This window comes from Nymphalis io, chromosome 7, assembly GCF_905147045.1.
Source record: "Nymphalis io chromosome 7, ilAglIoxx1.1, whole genome shotgun sequence".
NCBI lineage: Eukaryota > Metazoa > Arthropoda > Insecta > Lepidoptera > Nymphalidae > Nymphalis > Nymphalis io.
The window spans coordinates 9,978,656-9,996,773 of NC_065894.1; the positions used below are offsets into that span (position 1 = coordinate 9,978,656).

Below are 18,118 nucleotides of genomic sequence, written 5' to 3' on the forward strand. Positions count from 1 at the left end.
CGTGTATTAATTGAGATTTATAAGTTGCACTTGCTTTGAATTCAATTTTTCAAAACAGGACGTATCTTGAGTTAAGCTATTATTGTTGGTTTAATTTGGCGTATAATAATTAACAATGTTTTATCAAGAGTGTCTTTAAGCAAGTGAATGTTTTAATCATCCATTATATTCTTATTAATACCCAAGGCTACCCAAAGCTATCCAACGTCTTGAATTAGCAACGTGAAGGTGCATATTACAAATCTTAAGCTCAGACAGTATTTGAACTGTTCATCATATTTTGAGCTATGATATTCTGTCGTTAGAGAAGAGAGTTTTATTTACAAAAAAAAATGATAATAAAAGGCTTGTCTTTGGTGACAGTACCGTCACCGCCCCTAGACCAATGGTATCGTTAGCTGGAGGCAAATACGTCATACTTCCCCGCAATTAGGAAAAAAACTAGCTTGTTATTAACGTTTTATTAAAAAAGATTTATTTGAAATTATTCTGAATTGCTTCATATCGAGGGAAAGTAACAGCCTGTTGTTATCAGCTAGGGTTAGATGTTTTGTTTGTCTGTTACGTCTTCTTAGGTTATTAATTATTATTCATTCGATTTTGGTAATATTTCACAATGCTGCTTTAGGGATTACAAACTCACAATTGGAGCCGTTAAATAATAATAATAATATATGGTTTACTGGAAGTAGGGCTTCGTACAAGCTCGTCTGGGTAGGTTAATATTAATTTTATAAACATTTATTTTTGTATACAATGACTTCATCGAACACGCCAGAGCTGTGAAAAAGTAAGAAAATTTTAATTCTTACTTAGTAAATAACACATTGCAACAACGTACCTAGAAATAAATAAAGAATTGACTTAACTTTATGGTCAAAAGTCAAAGTCAAAATCTTTTTTTTTATGTAGTAATAATAGTAGTTACTGGTGGTAGGGCTTTGTGCAAGCCCGTCTTGGTAGGTACCAATCACTCATCAGATATTCTACCGCTAAACAGCAGTACTTCGTATTGTTGTATTCCGGCTTGAAGGGTGAGTGAGCCAGTGTAATTACTAAAGGCATAAGGGAAATAACATCTGAGTTTCCAAGGTTAGTGGCGCATTAGTAATAAGCGATGGTTAACATTTTTTGTAGTGTCAATGTCTTTGGGCGTTGGTGACCACTTGCCATCAGGTGGCCTATTTGCCCATATGTTCGTCCGCCTGCATATTCTATAAAAAATATATGACGTTGTTGCGGTAAGAAAATTTGTCTATGATTTTTTTGATAATATGGCAAAATAAATCTGTTAGTGATTTTTAGCTCATAAGTTTTTTTTAATTAATTTTTTTTCCAGTCTTTAGCACGTTGGCGTTTTGAGTTCCACTTTTCTTGTTTTTCTTAATATATTATGGCTCTGTCACATTATTAACGAAATAAATTGTATGTTATATATAGGTATGTATATAATTGACATTTGATGGTTAGGCTTTGTGCAAGCCCATCAGATATTGTATTACTATACAGCAATACTTAGTATTGTTGTGTTCCGGCTTGAAATGTGATTGAACCTCAATATAACTACTGGCACAAGGGGCATAATATCTGAGTTCCTAAGGTTGCTGGCGCATTGGCGCATGTGTTACAGCGCCTATATTTATGGACCGTAGTGACCACTTACTATCAGATGGCCTACATTATAAACAAATATTTATAGGATACCTAAAACTTATTTAACGTCTACCTTAATTACTAATACCTAACCTAGCTTATCACATTCGACATTATGAAAACAAGTTTCTCCCTTTATTTATATATTAATGAAGACAATTTATATACATTATTCAAGCAGGCTCTTAACACAAGCACTTGTAATTTTACAAATTTAATATATACATATACCGGTCGAAATGTGGATTTTACCAAGAAGAAACGACGAGAAACTCAGTGGGAATCAAACTCTATCAAAATTTAAATCAAACTCCCTGTGCTTGGATCTGTTTATGTATATATGTGTTTGTGCAAGTGACTTATATGTTTCATCCAGAACCACCAATAGAAAGGCGACTGAGATGTCGTTCGTTTATCACTTATATATAAACTATATAATAAGCGGCATAAAATCAATAGTAAAACGCAACGCCATACTATAATTAAGGTAATTATTAACTTTAACATCCGTTCGTCGTGGTTCATGTTTTAGGTTCCTCCTTATTGGGTTGAAATATTAGTTTAATTGTATAATTTTCTTAACTATTACAATGGAAGTTAAAAAACATAATCCTTTTAAATGATCATTTGAAAGATTAAATGAAAAAACTACATCTGGAAAAAGATTTGGAAAGTTGGTATATTACATACAATTATTTATATATTCTGCATGAATGTTATAATATCCTGGGACGTTATTCACACACGCACATCTGATCCCAAACTAAGCAGAGCTTGTACTATGGAAATCAGACAACTGATATACTACATATATTACTTTTCTTTTGTAAATACATATTTATATAGATAATTACACCCAGACTCAGGACAAACAGACATATTCATGCACACAAATGTCCGTCTTGGGAGGGAATCAAACCCATAACCTTCGGCATGTAAGGCAAATATCTACCAACTACGCCAACCGGTCCGTTAACGAATACTGCATGGTTTTGTTTTTCATATATATAATTTTGTGTCAACTGCTTTGTTATTATAGTGCTTAGCTTATAATTCCTGGGGTTAAGCTCCAGTTTGGGTCCATAAAGAAATATTGGGTTTTTTGTACTCGGAGTCTGAAAATTGCCAGTGTCTACACACCCATGCCTCGGAAATCACGTAAAGACTTAGTTGAAAAGAACTGGCGTCCCATCTGTTTCGGAAAGTAATTAAGTAGTAAAAGCTTTAAATGTACTATTTTTTTAAAGTAAAAGAGCCTGAGGGATTGTATTGTAAGAATCGTATGTCATAGATCCAGGAAGGATGTTTTGACTGCGGAGGCGGGAACTTGGTTTTATAAGTTTTACCTTTACTTCATTAACAAATAATACTAAATATCAAACACATGTATCGTGGAATGGAAGATTATTTATAAATATACATAAGAAATAGAATAGAACCTAAAATCAACCCTTGTGGACACTTTTATTAGTACTGATTCTTTCAGAGACTTTTCACGAATGAAAAATTGTTTCATTCTTTGACTCAATTATGAAAACAATAAGATAAACCTTAACTTTAGCTTAACTTAGTTTAGTGTATAGGTATTTTTAAATCAACTACGACCCAGCATCATCGACTTTGTGAAATGGTGGTTTGACATAAAATGTTTTTGAGAAAAAAACGATCATCATCACATCTTGAGAATATTTATGTTTTTTAATATTAATTAAAAGTAATAAATAAAATAAACAAATAAAAAGGGAGTAGGTAAAATTGTTTAGTATTCCAAACGTACACCATATATTTTCCTCACAAAGGAGTGAAGATATGATTTTTTTATTAGATCGCGTCAAACTAACGAATGGGGCGAGATCTTGAATATTTCATACCAAGTGTTTTCCAATAATGTTTTTAAACTATTTATAGTGAAGTAGGTATACACCTCATTTACCTTGTTTTTCTTTAAAAGCTTTATTCACTTCATTTTTTTAAAGTTTAGCTTCACAGCTAATGCAGTCAAAATCAATTTAAATTTAGAAAAAGGCTTTTATTAACTTTAAAATAGGAATTTATTTAAATTTATAAAATGTTCCATTGTTATATATATTTTTAATTTTTTATTCATTTTTAATTAGTAGAATCTTAATAGACAAAAAAGTATATAGGACGTTAATATGAAAATCGTGGTCTATTTTCGTTTCTAATATATGTTCCTTATCATTATAAACTTAAGTCTTAGTGGAAAAACAAAACAATTAACATGCTCTCAAAACTGTATATTATTGTATGCGAATAATTCCAAAAGTTGTTAGAATAGGAATTGTTGATATTTATCTTACAAAACACCAAGGTGGAAGGAAATAATGAAATGCGTCCAGATGGAGTTCGAAACACTCGCGGCGGAAGTCTTGCACAGGCTGGCTAGCCATTGAGCCGTCACGGTAGTATGCCGTCAGGATCAGGGACGTGGAGTTCTACTACGACGAGGGTGCTGCTGGTTGGTGGTAAGAAAAAATTCAAGAAACACAAATGATTCCTGATGATGATGAGTACATAATGTCATAGAGGTAATTTTTTGAATTGCCTTAGTTTATGGTATATTGTGACCAAATAATTGCTAAGAGACGAAATGTGGTAAGTAATGCTCGAGAATTATGAAAGTATCGGTGTATATTGTTCCATTTGTAAAAAGAAGTTAAGTGTAAATAAGGTTTCATACATCCGATGAAAAAATTAAACTCGATGCTTTACAATGGTTTTGTGTCAGTGCAGAAATAAGCCAAATTGGGCAAAAAATTTGATAAAAATTAAAAAAAATAGTACTAAGGTAATATAAGGTAGATAATCACTAAAACCAATATTATGTTCAGTTTCATCCCGTAAAAGTGTGTTTTCGGTCCCCCAACTAAAAGTACGTTAGGCCTTGAAAATTACACGGCTCAGTTTTTTGCTGTTTTACGCTTAAGCCGTACACTTTTGCTCGTAGTGAATTATTAGCTAAAGTAGTTAAAAAAAAAAAAAAAAACGACGTCCTTCAACTGAAATTCCGCAAGGGTTTGAAAAATAGGGGGCTCTAAAAATGAATTTTTCAGCTTAAGCCGTACACTTGTGTTCGTAGCGAATTATTAAGTAAAAAACTATGGGTAGTTAAAAAACATCTGCCCTCCCAAAACATAGTTCATGTTAAATAGAAAATAAAATTTATAGCCAGTGTCACTCGGAATGCTTTAAGGATACTGCAGACATCGAAATCATTTCAGGTATTTAATTGGTGGAATAAAGAAACTTACTTATAATAAATATATATATATATATATATATATATATAAGTGTATGTATATATATACACATACATACACACATTCATACATACATACTCTTTAAAAAGAAAAAATCGCTTCGCACGTCGCAACACTCGTTCGCAATCGTTACGTCAATCATCAGTTTTGGATAAAATAGGGTTGAATAAAAAAATACTGTTCACTTTATATTTATTCATTGTTGACCCGAGATGGCTCGGTGGTTAGAATACGTGGAACAAAACCGATGATTGTGTGTTCAAATCCATGCAAGCGCAAGCAATTTTCCTGTGATTAATTTGTGTTTATTATTCAAATATGTATATGTGTATTAACCAATTCGCATTTGGCCAGATGGTGAAATAAACTAATTAGGCTCTTATTTATTTTTACTTTTAATGTAGTTGTTGCATAATCGTGTAAACTTAAATGGTTAAGTTTTTTTTAAGTTATTTGTATTCCAGCTTAATTTTTAGAGGTGGATTTTGTTCCGGATATAAAAATTAATCTAAGACACTGACAGAATACTAGAAGAAACTAAGAAGACAGATATGGTAATGGTACCATATCTACGGACGAATCATATTTATTTATTGCATTGTTTTGATTTGAAAGAAGAACACACCAGCAAACAATTTATTTATAAGATATATTATACAGTAAGGATTCTGTTTAAATTACATTTTTATTACGTAAGTAAGATAACATACATACAAGGTAATTTATTTCAATTTGAAGTGCTCCAGTTTGTGCTCCGTTGCCATGAATATTTTCTCTGTTGTGCACGGATTTTCTGAAATTTATAGAACAATAAAGAATATGATTTAGGATTTTTATGTAACTAACCTAATATCTAATTATTCATGTAAGATTTTATTTAAATATAATATGTTATTGTAATAGAGAGTATGTAATAGAGATTTACAATAACATACCGATATTAATCCAATGGTCTTCGTATCCTGCATCCAATCGAGCTGATCTTACCGCTTCACGTAGGGCATGCGTGATAACAACCGCAAGGCATAAAGCTGGCTCACCAGTTGCTGAAATTGAAATAAAAGCTATGATAATACTGGAATACCAGTTAAATACTTGACAGGCCTTTATAAGTACGTTAACTATTTTTTGATTATTATTATGCAATATCCAAATAAACTAATAAATAAATTGTAAATTCTGCTTCAATTAAGTAATGTAGTACTCAATGGCATAGTCAGCTTAAATAGTATAATTATTCTACCAAATATAATAAAAAAACATGCTATTAATGCAGAAGTGTGTTTATTTGTTACGTTTTCACGTCTTAACTAGTCAACCGATGATCATAAAATTGCCTTAAAACACGTTATCTTTGATACAGAAAAAGACAAAGAGTGACCTAAATCCTCCGGGCCTCACACGCAGACGGAAACTTAACAGAAAATATAGTCTGGCTGAACTGTGTATTGCGAACAAACGTTCGAACCTGGGACAATATACATATATATGATTCGAGTATATATGACGGCAATAATATATATGTCATCGATTGAGACTTTAGATATTTAGTTGAGATTGATTGCATATGTTTGCTGTTATGTCACTTTAGCAGAACGTCAAACGGGCAGCCATCTTGTGGTTGAACGTCATCGACGGATCGCCGTTAATTTTAATTACGTTTGAATTTAAAAGATGGAATTACTAAAATCGGCGTATCTCTACTAATACACCGATTTATAAAGTACATACGTGGCAGTATTAGTGGCAGTAATATTGTAAATATACAGCTTATGTATTTATAGTTACTACATAGATATATGCCATAACTAATAGTGAAGAAGGCTTTACGAACGAATGTCAATCTATTTGTCAATTTATATGTTTTTGTACGATAACCGTGTCACACCCACGCAGACGTTGTTTCGCCGCCTAACCCATTACTAAATGTAATGTTGTATATAAGTATTTTGAATTTTAAATTATCCTGAATTTAGAAGGATTGAATGTGTCGAAAATTGGTCTGTCATAATTATATAGAGAATATTTGATGACCCTTTTAATTTAAGCTTCGTATCTTCTACTATGAAATATTTATTATGGTCATAGATTGGGTTCAGTCATCGTGTAATATGTCTTACATTAGAAATATATGTGCAAAGGTTTTAGTTTATGTTATAAATATTAATTAAAATATTGATTATATTTGTTGAAGTATTTTAATAGTTGGTATAGTAATGTTAATATATTGAACGATTTATTTTTAATTTTAGGGAATCTTATCTAAATGTAAACAGAGACAGAGCGAGCAAAGGACTGTGACAGAGAATTTTTGTTTGAGATGTTTCGCTATAAGATTTAAAAACGAATCATTATTATTATTGCAAGTGAAAGAATATACAATATGTATTGATAGAGCAAATACAGTTTTCCTGTACTTAAGAAACGCCTACCAAATACGTACAAAAAAGCTTTTACTTAATGTAGTCTCACCGCTATGCGTTGTGTTTAACTATTTATTTAACTGTATCCGAGACATCTTTTGAACTACTTGCATTAATTACCTGCATAAATTAATATATTAATGTATATAAAAGTGTTTTTCCCATTTTAAGTGATTTTTTTGTATTTTTTATGAAAAAATACAAGTAACCCTTTAAGATTATAGCGTCTGATTATAACTTTGATGCAATGTATTCACAGACATTTTCGTATTTTTACATAGTTACACACAGGAGCACATAATAAGTATATATAGTGTATGGTATAGTAATACTACTAGTAATAAAACATGGATTCAAACTGATGCTTGCTTTGTCAATTCCAGGTAAGAAACAACAAATTTTCATGTTATATTTTGTCTTCGTGTCTTGTGCTCGAGAAGTCTTTGAAAATTTAGTATATCACCATAAGTCGGTTGTCAATGTTTTGTTAAACGGGTTATTGAAGTGAGTTCTTACAGAATAGCTGGATAAGGATATGAATTAAAGGATTTCGAGGACAATTTAATACATTGTCAAAAATGCTAAGTCGTTGAAAACTTGTAAGTTTACTTATTAATAAGCAATTTAAAAATACCTTTCGATTGTAAAACTCCAAGTTTATTGCTCGAGTTCCTTCTAAAATATATTCTGAAATCAGCTGGTATATCTTTGATGCCGGGAGGTTTGTATGTCCATGTACGATCCGTAAGCAGTTTGCCTGTTTTCTCATCGTACACAATTTTCTCTGACGTCCAGTATCCTAAGCCCATTACAAACGCACCTTCAATCTACGAGAAATATTCATTGAAATGAAAAATCAAACAATAAACTCAAACAGTTTTTGTTTCAGATACTATACGAAAAGGTGAAAATAAATTTATTACTATGATTTAACATTGCGAATCAGTGTATGACGCAGCGAATTGGCTACTACTGAGCCCAATTTTGAAGATAAAATTTCAACACCGGTGATGATTTTGAGTTTGTCATTTAAAAAATGGCCCTACCTGTGCAACGTCGATCTCTGGACTTAAGCTTCTGCCAGTATCTTCTAACAGATCCACTCTTAGGATATCATGATTCCCAGTTAAAATGTCAACTTCTACTTCCAAAGCTACAACGCCATAAATATCATAGGGCTTTATAGGTTCCTTGGTGGTATACATGTATGACGCTTGCAAATCTACTCCAGAAATAAACGCTTCTGCTACAATTTCTTTCCAAGTGGCATTCTTCATTTTATCTTTTATAGGTTTTAATCGATCTAGTATAATTTCACAAGCTTTCATAGTTGCGTAAGCTACGCATTCGCTTCCTATGCTACCCCCAGTGGGCATACTGTTCGGTGATATAAAACTAGTGGTAGGCTTAACACTCACTTTTTCTAGCGGAATTCCAAGAATGTAAGCACATACTTGTGCTACCTTCGTGTTAACACCCTGTCCCATTTCAGTAGCACTATGAGTTATAACAACTGAACCGTCTGCATGATATATCGATACTAAAGAATTAAAAGGACCAAAGTAAAATAATTCATAGGTCATTGGCATTAATTTGAGAGCCCGTTTTCTCCAACGATTCAATTTATTAAAATCATCCACTTCTTGTAATCTTTTTTCGTAGTCGGAATCTTTTTTTAGTTGTTCGATTATTTCGGAGATAGGATTGTCCTCTTTTTTCATATTTGCTTGTCGAATTTGTATCGGATCTTTACCTAGCTCGTGAGCTATTTTTTCCATTATAAACTCAGTAATTGCAATGCCTTCAGTTGAAGCTAAAAACATAAATGTACAGAATTCACCCAACAGCTGATTGAAAAATTATTAAAATCTATGTTTTTAAAAAGGCGCGACGTGAAATAATAATATATGCAATAACTGTTTAATATGACGTACCAGGGGCTCTACACCAAGTTGAAGACGGCGTATCCGTAAGTACGCCATACGCTTCAATATGCCATCGCTTCGAATCATAACAATTGGGAAGATGAATGACAGTCATGACAGAAGTGTTCTCATTCTTAGAACATCCGTTATCTTGATAGTAAATTATTTTTAAGTATTGTATCTCTCCAGTTCCATTTACGCCCGCCTATTTAAATAACAACTTTTAATTTCATAATACTCTAGAAGAAGTTAAGGTTTTTACCCTAAGATTTAATTGATCATTGATTGATTCATAATTTGAATATTATGTTAAAGTTTTCTTCAAGAATAACTGTAGGTATTTTCTTAAATATTCAGTCTTCTAAAATGTTTTAATAGAAACTTACTTCGAATTTACAATAAGTCGGTGCTCTTTTACCAACGACTGTCATATTTGTTTGAAGCGGTAAAATAAATCGACAAGGCTTTCCTTGTAATTGTGACACTACAGCAGCAGCGCATGCTACTTGTGATGATCTGGTAATTTTTCCGCCATAAGCTCCACCTATTCTACGAACGATTACGTTTATACTGAAAACAGAATAGAAAACATCTTAATATATAGGTGACCTTTCATACTTTCTAAAGTAATTTATATTTAGGTATTTTTTACTGATGTGATTGACTTTTTAATGACAATGAAAGAAAAAATATTCAAATAACCTATCATTTAAACGTTAACTTTTAAATTGAATAAATTATTTATCGATTTAATGTACTGTTTAATGTTATATTATATTTTAGTTGCTAGTAAAAGTTATAAAATGCGAGAATAAAATATAAAACAGATATTTTACCTATTTACAGGAATGTTTAGACATTGAGCTATAGCAACATTCGTCAAGTCAAGCCATTGTGTTGATGAGTATACTTCGAAGCCGTCTTCTGATGGTTTTACGACACACGTTTGTGGTTCCATATAGTAATGATATTGAGCTTCGAAAACCAATTCATCGCTTATAATTTTCTTAACGTCATTACCAATGTCAGTCGGTTCTAACACCTTATCTAAAGATATTCTTTCTTTTTCTGCCGACATTAAAACACCTTGAACTGTTAAAAGAGGCACTTTGCTAGACATTGATTCATATTTTATTTTGACAAGTTTAGCAGCGATTGTTGCGATTTTTTCTCTATTTGCTACAATAATGCCAACAGGTTGTCCATTAAATTTTACGTCTTTTGAGCACAAGATTTCCTCTTCCGAATGCAATAAGGCATTTGTAGGGGTAAAGTTATTTTTTCCGGGTATATCTTTAGCGGAGTAAAAAGCTATAACGCCTGGAAGCTTCTGAAATATAGTAAAATAATTTTGACTTAAATTTGTTATTGTTTTTTCACATAAAGATCGAAAGTGCACGTAGCAGAATCTACTCACAAACGCGTCCGTTGTATCAAATCCTGCAATAACACTACCCGGGATAACATCAGCTGTTATAAAGGCGCCGAAAACTTCATTCGTTTGTGTTGGTAAGTCATTCGCAAACGTACCCTCGCCACTACATTGTACCAATGCTTCTAATTTTGGCACGGGTTTGTTTAACGGCCAAACACTTTCATCTGTATCGTACGATTGCGTTCCCTTTGAAATGTGACGTTTAATAACGTCTCCTCCAGAGCGGTATTTTTTATCCATCTTTGTTTCAGGGCATAAACTGAGAATTGCCTAAGACATTAATTTTATATAGTTAGCAAAAAACGTTACTGTTTTTATTATTATTCTACAAAAATAATCGTGGAAATAAGTATTATAGTTTTAATATTTAGATTTAATTATATGTACTTATCATTATAATAAATCGTATTACACACAATATATATATATATAAATATTGTTATTTGATTAACAGCTTATTGTTCCAAAAGGAATGGAGACTTTATACGATATGTGAATGCGTATGTTACGTATCAGGATATAATATATTTTAATTAGTAATATCATTCTTTTTTATAGTAAACTCTTTCAAATTAAAATGGGTCGCAAAAAATGCAATATACTTTTCGTAAAACGTTTTAACAACTTATATATTACAAACAAAAGAAATAAATCTAAATATAACTTATTATGTAATACGTAAATTAAATGATGTATATTATATATAAATGATATAAACGGATGTATATTAAATTATTATTTAATACACATCCGTTATGTTCTTTTTTATTACATGGTTAAAATAGGACTTAAATAGTTTAAAAGTTTTGTTGGAAATTGAAGAAAAAAAATCTGTTAAATTGTTAAGTTCTTACCTTATAATAAAGAGCTACAGCTAATAGTTTCCTGTACTTAGATGATGGTTCTGGTGGCGCTGTATCTGGATCAATTTCTTCATACAAAATTTCAAGAGTTGTTTTCAATACATCGTCAGTAAAAGGATCTTTGTCTTTTAAAGCTTCTTCCGTTTTAGTAGCATGAACGAATTGCGGATTCACATTTCCGTAAACTATTTTTGCTTTTTCAAGTATTTCTTGACCATGTTTAAATTTAAAAAGAAAACCAGCGTTAATTATCGCATGTGCGTTTTGGGATCGAGGCATTATCTAGAAAATACTTTTACAGTTAGATCTGGTATGATTCTGGTATGAAAGGCTTAGACATTAATTTATTTACTTTGCGTATAATTTTATTATGTAGTTAGAAGAGTAATGTTTTTTATATAATCACAATTATAAGAACTGCGTTTCTTATGATACTCTTTAAATAATTCTGTCTACAGATCCATTTTTAATTTATCTCTGCTTGTTAATGAAGTAGCAATATTATTATTATTTATAATTTGAATTTAATGGTGTTTTTTTGTGATTTTTTAATGAGGAACCGGATTTCCTATAGTGATTAGATATGTAACAAAGGGCTTACCTTGAACGTTTTAACCAAACAACATTGCGAGAGTGGTGGTAACATGACATTTACAATTATTTTGCCTTTCATGTCAAGTTTAAGAAAATCCATCAAAGTTACAGTGTTTAACTTATTAGGAGCATCCGCTAGAAAAAAATTGGAATTAAGTGAGATTTTTAATTTGAATCATTACATAAAATTTTAAAAATCGAGTCTTTATTTAAAAAGTTTGATTGGAATTTTACCGATAGTTATCATAGCTCCGACAGTTTCAAAAAGTAGGAAAAGATCAGATGGGAACTCTTTATTAAGAAACTTCATATATAAATTTCCTCCAATAGTACCGATCTGAAATATTTAAAAAGAACTTCAAATATTGTCATTTGCATTAGAAAATTTAAATTTGGAATCATAAGCTTTATTATATATGGCGATCAAATTCGGTTTAAAATTTAGTGTCCAAATTTATTTTCACTCGAAAAGAAAACTGTTCTTATTATTTTTGTTATGTAATACATTTAATTAAACAACATAAATTAATTTATCTCAAGAAACAAAACGAATGAAGCGTTTTTAGTAAATACGCACTTATGTTATTTTAATAAAAAATACTGAATAGCTTTCGAGTAGTAAGTGATTGAATTAGAAATCTTTACTAAACTGTAAACTTTTAATTGCATTGCATCATTTTGTGTATTCGTTACTTTTAACGTTAGTAAGGAATTGGACAATATGTCAGAAACATTTTGTTTTGTTTTTATTAATTGAATGCTTCTTTATATTTTCGTAGTTGTTCAACATTAATACACAAATATAAATCAGTACAATATAAGATAGATAAATACTTTTATTTATTATGGCTGTCGTTGCTTTTGTGTGTGTTCTTAGATATGTAATTCCTAGTAGTAAATATAAATTACTTACCCAAAAATATAGTTACTGTTAGTGGAAAAGGTATTTTGTAGAGTTATATGACTTTCCAGCAGAGCATAACCTAAGCATTTGCATTGTAACCTCATTCTGACAAAGGAACTTTAACAGCTTTTTATTTCAAAATTATTTTCAATTTACTTACATTTCTAACTGGGATATGTGCAACCAAGTCCATATGATTATAAAATTCTTTCAAATATGCAAAATCTTCATTTTCCTTTGCTAATTTGATAAAAACATCCATCATATCTGATAATGTCATTCCGGCTCCTAATATTAAATTCACATCTATTGTATATCCCTTTAATTCAGACACGTTGAAAATATCTATAACATTCTTGGGATATTCTGTTACGTGATATACACCTAAAAAAAGTCATTGCTCCTAAATATGTATAATTTATCAAATTATTATTATTATATACGTCCGGAAGTGAGTGAAGATTGATACTATGACATCACATTGATAGATATAGACGAGTAGATAAGGTAGAAATATTATATAAGTATAAATTCAAAACTTACGGCAGAACAAATTCATGTACGTCAGAAAGTGATATGCGGTAACTATATAGTAAAATTTAAGGGATACATGTCGGTTTTCAACATACGAACGACTGAGATACGAAGTCGATTCTTACAGAATAATTTTGTAGAATCAAGCTAATAAAAATGCGTTCAAAATAATTCAAATTATAATCTAATGGTGTCAAATAAAAACCTAATTTGTAATTAGTATTTTGTTTTAATTTTTTTTTATTTTAATTATATATAATTTAAAAATGATTGTACATAGTTTAGTGGAATAATGTTCTATTATAAATAAAGATTTAGTTGTAAATAAAAACCTTTTACCTTGACCAGTATTTCCAGCAATCAATTTATAATCATGATATTCCTCTATTGCTTTAAACACATCGCTTAAATTGTACACCTTAAACCATTTATGATTACCGCTTTCTACAGTTATCATCTGAGTATTAGCTTTATCTAAGATACACCAATCATTGTCTTGTGTGCATCTAACAGCACACGATTTAAAGAACCCCATGTCTTCTATATCTTGTAATTTATTTAGCAAGCTTTTATCGGCATCTGTTGCGAAACTTTTAAACGCGTCTGCTATCGGTCGATATCCAGTACATCTGCATATGTTGCTAGCGAATGAATTCTCTATTCCTTTTGAATTGACTTTTTTGTTCTTTGATTCATAGAGACTGTAACAATATATAATTAACTCGACTTGTGTTATGATATTTAATTATTTGAAGACAGATCTTTTTTTGGCATATTTATATAAGTCAGAGCAAGAGGACTATTTTTGCCAACGTCATGTAGGTTGAAGGTATTGAGATGTCCCAGTGGCTAAAATACGTAAATTAAAAGCAAACATTGCGAGGATTAATCACGAAAGCAGCATTGGGTTTTATGCTGTGCTTCATTTGAGTGTGAATATATTCTGTGAAACCTGTATTTGGCGAGTGAAATTCTGCCACCATCCTGCACTTGAGGAGTGTAGATGAATAAATAACCTCGTCAAGAGTAGAAGAAAGCTTTGTCATTTGGGAATATACAGGCTGTTTTTTACTTTTTACTTTATGTAAAATGAAATAAGAGTTTAGGTAGGAGAAAATAAACCATATTTTTTAAGACTCAAGAGTCAAAATAGTGTTTATAAATTAAGTACTTGTAATATGCTTTTAAATTCGTCTGATTTTATATCTGTATATGTAAAAATAACATAGTCATGATGATTATAATTAAATAAGATCAATTATATCGTAACGTTTCATGTCAAGTAAACACATTTTAAGAATTATTCTAAACAAAGTAGTTTATTCTATCGTAATAATAGACTTATTTTATAAAACCTCGTTATAATAACATCCTGGAAGTTTTTATAGATAATATGTTTTTATTTAAAGATAACCTTCGACTTCACTATTAAAATCTTGGGTTTAAACAAATATTAAATGTCTTTAAGTAATTAACTTTTAGACTATTTCTATAGTAATATGTCGTACAATGCAAAAGATTTGGAAAATTAAGACTCCATTTGGAAAATTAAGACTGCGTTGGGCAAATGCGTTGGGTAAGCGTTTTTCGTTGATATATTTAACTTTTATAACTTGAAATTGAGAAAACAAAACAGAAATATTACGATCGAGGAACTAACTAAAGTCGAGATTTGTTTATCTAGATTTATGATCTTTTTGACAATCTTCTCTACGAATCCATCCAACTATCAAAAATACATTTAATAATGAAATAATTATATAGATACTGATATTGTATAATATTATATATTGTATAATATAAAGATTATAGATTAATTATAATTTATTATTAGTTCAAAGAAATATTTATTATATCATAGATAAATAAAAGAAATTGGCAAGAACACCTAAGCAACGGAGGATGATAAATTCAAAAACTCAATTGGAAAAGTAAAGTAGGAGTAGATGGTAAATTTCATTTTTAACATGTCGTATTTTTTATTCCGCTCGTGTAATCTAACTGAGTTTAAAGTAGCATATAATAAAAAAAAAATTATATAAAATACTCTTGAAATTTGTCTGTCTGTTGACTAAGATAGCTTATTTAGTTTTCTGTCGAAAAATTATCAGTAATAGTCAACTTAGTTTGGAAGTGTTTACAGTCTCGTCACTTGGAAATCACGTAAAAGCCGTTAGTCCGGTATTCGATCTACCGTCCCATCAGATTATGTAAGAAAAGGAATAGAGTGTGCACTTGTGTTTGCGCGCACACACAATGATATGTGTACGTAAAGCATAGATTAGCTAGTCATTGTTAAGAATGGCCGCCGTGCCCTTAATCGGTCAAGAGGATAAGATGGTATAATATAATGTGATAAATATTGAAATACACATAATGAATGAGTGCAGATAGAGGAACAATTGGTCTTGTACTGCTCTATAATGCTCTTTATTGAAATTGGTTAAAAAAATTTCGTTGAGTGGTCTTCCACAGACGATAATATGCCTTATTTTATAAAGGAAAGGAAGTTTATCTTTGTAAAAAAATCTATGCATAATAACAGCACAAAGAACATTTACTAGAGTATATTAATCTTCTTTCTCCCTCACTCGTATTCAATGTTATCTTGCTATAAAAATAATACTTCAAAAGGCATTACCTGTACATATTCATGATCCATCCGGGGGTACAATAACCGCACTGGGTGCCATTAAACTTTGCCAGTCTTGTCTGAATTTCGTGGTAGCCAATTGTTCTATTTCCAATACCTTCTACTGTTGTTATTTCCCAATTTTGACATGACAAGATTGATACAAGACACTGAAACACGTTTAATTATTAAAGAGTCTTTTTATACATAATCTATGTACTGAAACCAATAAAATATAGTATATTTATTATAATCAAAAACTTTTTTGACCAAATTAGTTTAGTTAGAATAAACGGCGGAATTAATATATTAACTATTAATAAATTACTAATATTTACTTTCATCCATTCCCAGTAATTTGTTTCAATTCAATTGATTTACTCACGGAATTAACAGAAAATAATTTTATTTCATTTGAAGGTGGCAACGGGGCCCGGACAGAAACGATGCAAGCCCCACATCCTCCCTCTTGGCACATCACTTTAGTACCTCGAAGGTCTGCAACGTTCCTTATAAACTCGTTCAATGATACATCTGGACCATATCTTCCATCAGCTATAAATAGAAAGCTACAAATATACTAACTACCCATCCTGAATTCGCATGGGTTGAAGAAGGGACTACATAGAACATTTATATTTAGGAGACAAACTTATAAGGAGTTTTTTTTAATTGACAACAATGTGAAAGAACTGTAGATAATATTATGGGTCAAATAATAAATGATTTGTTATAACAACGACAAATATACGTGGGTGAAATGTAATCAGATTAATGATTAATAACTACGATTAAAATGTGTAATCAACAATTACAGATGAACTTTAATTGATTCTGAAGAGCATGCTGCGTGCGGTGTGCAGGTATGCTCTTCATTTATCTTCACTCACATTCACTTATTTTACTTTTTTGATTACCTTTGTTATACTGTTACCGTTAATCATTAATCTGATAACGTTTTGCCCACGTTTGACGACAAATAATGTAAAACTAATTGTAAAATAATTTAAATTTACTTGCCTTCATATTGAATGTCGTTAATTTTAAACACAATTTTTGACATCTCGATAAATATTTTCACTGCATTCGATGATGAGATAACTCACGTGCTTAAAAGAGATAGTACTTAAGGTTTTTAACGGACAAATATAATTTAAAAAAAAACCGATGCAAATGATAACATAATCTTGACCTGACCACTTGAAGAATTATTAATTAGAATGTAACTTTATTAATTAAGAAACTCTTTTTTTTTTAAATAGCCAAAGCAATTGAATTGAAAAAATAAAGATATTATTTTAAATTATGTTTTTAAAATGAATTCTTAAGCGCGTTGATGTCCGCCGACTTTTCGAAACCAAATGCTGTCGACATATTAACTGATCTCGCTTATAGCGTCCATGTAGTAAATAATCATATATTTTGGCCAAATTATCCTCAGTTGTCACGCGTGTCACACACGAGAGAGACACTCGAATATTTTATCTTAAGATAAAGTATCTCTAGCCGTACAGTTCAAGGGAACATTAGATTCGGCGGCATATTATAACTATATTTTCGAAACAGTTATAAAATTATTAACATTTATATTGAGAATTAAATAATTACACAATATTTAATAATAGGCTTAATAGAAATATGGAACAGCTGACCCAAAAAAACTAAGCGACAAGCCAGTGTATGATCGATGCTTATATTTTAAAAATAATGTAGAAATTACTTCGAGATAATGAAATATTTTGTTTTATATAATCATATCTTACTCTATGTGTGAAATCTGAAGAAATGATAATATATTATTTAAAGACTTTCTAATATATAACAGTATTTTCTAGTAACTTTTCTGTTGATGATATTATTTCTTAACGGTCGTA

The 18,118-nt window shown here is 30.6% G+C and overlaps 1 protein-coding gene across 1 annotated transcript in view; it reads right to left on the reverse strand.

Annotated features, from left to right (window-relative positions):
* Nucleotides 1-17,307, reverse strand: part of LOC126769760 (uncharacterized) — a 30,335-nt gene extending 13,028 nt beyond the window's left edge. The window contains exons 1-16 of the mRNA XM_050488679.1: nt 17,261-17,307; nt 16,630-16,813; nt 16,254-16,414; nt 13,952-14,313; nt 13,239-13,462; nt 12,409-12,511; nt 12,182-12,309; nt 11,572-11,862; nt 10,700-10,987; nt 10,119-10,612; nt 9,669-9,852; nt 9,292-9,487; nt 8,404-9,170; nt 7,992-8,184; nt 5,870-5,980; nt 5,661-5,727 (exon numbers count right to left, since the gene is read on the reverse strand). Coding sequence (XP_050344636.1) covers nt 5,661-5,727; nt 5,870-5,980; nt 7,992-8,184; nt 8,404-9,170; nt 9,292-9,487; nt 9,669-9,852; nt 10,119-10,612; nt 10,700-10,987; nt 11,572-11,862; nt 12,182-12,309; nt 12,409-12,511; nt 13,239-13,462; nt 13,952-14,313; nt 16,254-16,414; nt 16,630-16,813; nt 17,261-17,307 — 3,800 coding nt within the window. The remainder of the gene's footprint in view (nt 1-5,660; nt 5,728-5,869; nt 5,981-7,991; nt 8,185-8,403; nt 9,171-9,291; nt 9,488-9,668; nt 9,853-10,118; nt 10,613-10,699; nt 10,988-11,571; nt 11,863-12,181; nt 12,310-12,408; nt 12,512-13,238; nt 13,463-13,951; nt 14,314-16,253; nt 16,415-16,629; nt 16,814-17,260) is intronic.
* Nucleotides 17,308-18,118: the final 811 nt, after the last annotated feature.